General features: G+C 48.7%; 1 protein-coding gene across 1 annotated transcript; it reads right to left on the bottom strand.

The window, feature by feature from the left end:
• Positions 1 to 243: 243 nt before the first annotated feature.
• On the bottom strand, positions 244 to 2,003 carry gadd45ga (growth arrest and DNA-damage-inducible, gamma a). Its single transcript, XM_068709346.1, has 4 exons — positions 1,853 to 2,003; positions 1,637 to 1,738; positions 1,299 to 1,509; positions 244 to 1,117 (listed from the first exon to the last, which is right to left on the bottom strand). The coding sequence occupies exons 1-4, from the start codon at positions 1,903 to 1,905 to the stop codon at positions 1,004 to 1,006; spliced, it is 480 nt and encodes a 159-aa protein (XP_068565447.1). The 5' UTR covers positions 1,906 to 2,003; the 3' UTR covers positions 244 to 1,003.
• Positions 2,004 to 3,848: the final 1,845 nt, after the last annotated feature.

The following is a 3,848-nucleotide window of genomic DNA, read 5'->3' as shown; positions in this document are numbered from 1 at the left end:
TAATCTCTCTCTCAGCCACCGAACTCTCTCTCAGCCCACATTTTACTCTCTACTTCTTCTCTTCAAGTGTGTAACTGATGTCGTGCAACACTTCCTGGTTCTTTAGTGTCTATGCAATCTGCTGTTTTTTGGTTTTTTTTACTTCCCACACTGCTGCATTCAAGCCAGCCGGTTTTAGAGTATGCCAACAGTCTGCAAAGTTTCATACAAAAAAGGAGAAATAACATTTCTGACAAGAGAGGATGAGTTTGATTGTTTATTCACAAAACATTTTTGAAAAAAATTGAATACAATTCAAACAATGTTGCATATTTGAAAGTCAAATTTTTTGTCCGTGAGTAAGTGTCACAAGCTCAGGCGCAGCGCAGATCAGGATTTGCAAGCAAAAGTCTGTGCTTTATTCCAAGAAGTCCCCGATCGCTGCGCCGGTAAAGAAAAGTAAAGTCCATTTAGACATTTTCAGAACGCCCTCTTGCGGACCGGCATCCTCCTCGTCCCCCTCTAATGAGATTCAGGTCCAGCCTCGGCACTTTCGTAAGTCCATTTCTTGCAAAGGTCTCTGCGACCTTGCGTCCGCTCAGTTCCCCATCGCCTTGTGTCTCGGGCGCCACTCATCATCTATTCATGCACTATAATGCAGTACATTCCAAATCCTTCTCAGTGTCCGTCAGGCTTTTCAGTCCACTCCCATATTCGCCCCCCGAACCCGGCCCACACTTGACCTCTCAACTCGGGACGCTTCCTCGGGGTGACCCAGAACCAACGTGCCGACCCCAGAATGCACTGGAAGGTTGTGCTCTTGCAAGGGGGGTTGGGGGGTTGGGGGTGAAGGGGGTGAGGGTTACAGCCACATCCTCTTAATCCAGACATGTGAGGCAGAAAGGCGGGACGCCCCCCCCCCCCCCTCCCCAACATCCCCAACTGAGGCTCAGCTCCTTGACTTTCTTTTCATCATCTTCATCATCAGCATCATCATGTGAAGCATTGCAGGTGGGGTGTCACTTCAGCGCTCCTCCAGTGTGATGGTGGGCACCCAGTCATACACGCTGCGGCTCTCCTCGCAGAACAGACTCAGCTTGTCCAGAGCGGGGTCTTTCCATGGGTTTGCACTGGGGCTCTGAAATTTCCAAAAAAAAAAAAAACACGAGACATTTAGAGTCAGGACACAAGAGGCAGACATGAGCTATGCAGACATGCGGTGACTTGGCAGCGTGTGCAGAATATTCAGACAGAGGCGGGGAATGATGCGTGCATGATTCACCGGCTGCCCGGAGAGTGGGTGCTTCCAGGGAACGTACCGTGACAAGAATGCAATGCGCGTCCTTGGGCTCGCCGGTCTCGCCTGCGCTCACGAGGTCGGCGAGGCGCTCGATGTCGTTGACGCGCACCACGTTGATGTCGTTGTCGAAGCAGAACGCCTGGATGAGGGTGAAGTGGATCTGGAGGGCGATGTCGCACTCGTACTCCTCATCGGTGGCGAGGACGCAGAATGCCACGCTGTCTGGGTCACTGTGGGGGGGGGGACACGAGCGGGGGTCAGAACACATTCTTTTTCCATGCTTAGAATTTAAAAAAAATAAAGAATTAAAAAAAAAAGACAATTGCAGTTAAACATTTCGTGGATTGCAATACTTACACATTCATGACTTTCGCGGATTCGTAAACTCCAACTGTCAGGTACTCCTGCTTCTTAGCAGCCACCAGCAGCTCCTCCAGGGCTGCGCCTGCACTTTGCACCCTTGACAAAGACAAATACGCATCATTAGGACACCGCGCTCAGTTTTTGGTAAACAGGGTACGCATTGCATTAAGCCGGCAGCTCGAACGCTGCGTCCTCGGGTAAAATATTTACCTGTCTACGTTTTCCATTGCGTTCTCTTGTCCGCGGATCTCTTCCAGAGTCATAGTTATAATCCAAGTGCGATCGGGATCGTTGCAGTGAACTGAAGCGGTCGCGTGTCTCTCCGTTGTATAGTCTCTTGCGTTTATTCTGAGCTCGGAACGGGCGGTGGGTGGATTTATAGCAGATCAGCGTAGTTTCTCGGCAAGGGGCGGTCTTTCCAGCTCATGCGTTCTACCATTGGCTCGGAGCAGTCAGGGAGGGGGTGAGGAAAGCAAAAAAAAATCCCCGGGCAGTTACAGTGAGCTTGTTGACAATCCCACGTGGGGCAAGATTACAACCTTTCAAGAAATGTCCCCCCCCCCCCCCCCTCCTCTCTCTCCACCACCCACCACCGATTCCTGCTTGCCTTGTCAACATCCAACATCACCACGATGAACAAAAAACTTAAAGTCCTGTTTACTGCAGATAGCAGCCTTGTAGTCACATGAATCTGAATATCACGCAGTAGGCTAAATGATATTCTGACATGTTTGTAACCTCTATATATATATATATATATATATATATATATTAATGTGTGTGTGTGTGTGTGTGTGTGTGTGTGTGTGTGTGTGTGTGTGTGTGTGTGTGTGTGTGTGTGTATAGTAGTGAGTATGTGCTAAATCACACATTTGGAGGATAAACGGAAATGTGTTTCAGCATCCCAATTTCTTTTCTTATAATAATCTCATTGTTTGCATTATGATGATCACAGGTGGAGGTCACAGTTTATTCGCCCTGTTATTGATGACCACGTCATCGCGGAATACCAGGAATCTTGCCTGTTTGTTTGTATAACTGTTAAGCACCATGTGATGTTTTCCCATGACAGTTATAGCGGACCAACAACAGGTAAAAAAAAAAAAAAAAAAAAAAACTGCTATTGAATAGATAAGAAGTCAAAGGAAAAGGAAAAGTGTTTGGTGGAGTCGGTGGTGAATTCTGGAACAGTCTTGTGAGGATTGGACTTCCCCAGCGCGGGGGGAAACACTGCATGCGTTCTCATGTAACCCGTCTGAACTTCCCCCGATGTCTGTAGCCTTACCTCACCCTCAATAAGCACCTTATGCTTATGCTTACGGTGCACCTGCATCCTATATGAACACGGTTACATAACGTGCTGCCGTGTTTTCAGTCAGCTCAGAAAACCGACGAGTGAAACCCGCAAGCGTGACCCAAAACCCCGCAAAATAGGGCGAGATGTCTTGATTGATGCGTGTTTGGCTGACTGACCAGAAAAAAAAAACAGCTTGTTTGCCGGCACGCGCCACTTTTTTGTTTTGTTTGCCCATTGAAAGAAAAGCTTTGATTGCCAGTCTGACCACTTGACGCGTGTCGCTTCTCCCCAAAGAGAGATGGAGAGAGGGAGAGAAAAGGGCGACTTTTGTGTCACAACAATACGCACGTCCTCCACCTGCCCCCGGCTGTGCGTGTGTGTGTGTGTGTGTGTGGGGGGGGGGTGTGTGTGTGTGTGAGTATAGGGCCTATGTGTGCGCTTTATGACCCCCTACACTCCATTCAGTGCCCTGCGGCAGATGCCCGACAGATGCGCGTTTGCCCCCCCTCTCGAAAAGCGCCACGCGCCACGGCCAGTAAGTAGTCTCCTTACAGGCCAGTTGATCTTATCAGTGCGGGACTGCATGTTTACATTCAACATCGTTCGCTTTATACGCAGATGCCGAAAGGTTGTGCACGTGTGCGCTGTCTTAACATGAAGATGATGTCTCCTGTTCACGCTCATCCAGAGTGAACGTGAGTAGTTCTGCACCTGGGGAAACCTATAGGTGGGCTACGACAAAGTGGGTCTGATTACGGGAATGCTTCTCTATATTAAAGGTTGCTTTCTTTAAAAGTCTCGTGTCAAACGATGAGTCAAATGATAAACCACTCTTGACATGTATTTCATGCAAATTAAGATGCCATACATGAGAGCTGGATCCACACCGGCATGAGCGCTCGGTGTCAA

The sequence above is a fragment of the Cebidichthys violaceus genome, unplaced genomic scaffold, assembly GCF_023349555.1.
Source record: "Cebidichthys violaceus isolate CVI_PGR_0920_01 unplaced genomic scaffold, fCebVio1.0.p SCAF_143, whole genome shotgun sequence".
Taxonomy (NCBI): Eukaryota; Metazoa; Chordata; class Actinopteri; order Perciformes; family Stichaeidae; genus Cebidichthys; species Cebidichthys violaceus.
This window is presented reverse-complemented; position numbering and strand designations above follow the sequence as displayed.

Excerpts from the sequence above, each read along its gene's own strand:
- gadd45ga (XM_068709346.1), bottom strand. The coding sequence starts at position 1,905 with ATGACTCTGGAAGAGATCCGCGGACAAGAGAACGCAATGGAAAACGTA. Across the intron at positions 1,739-1,852 it reads GCAATGGAAAACGTAGACAG|GGTGCAAAGTGCAGGCGCAG; the intron begins GTAAATATTTTA and ends GTCTTTGTCAAG. Across the intron at positions 1,510-1,636 it reads TCCGCGAAAGTCATGAATGT|TGACCCAGACAGCGTGGCAT; the intron begins GTAAGTATTGCA and ends CCCCCCCCACAG.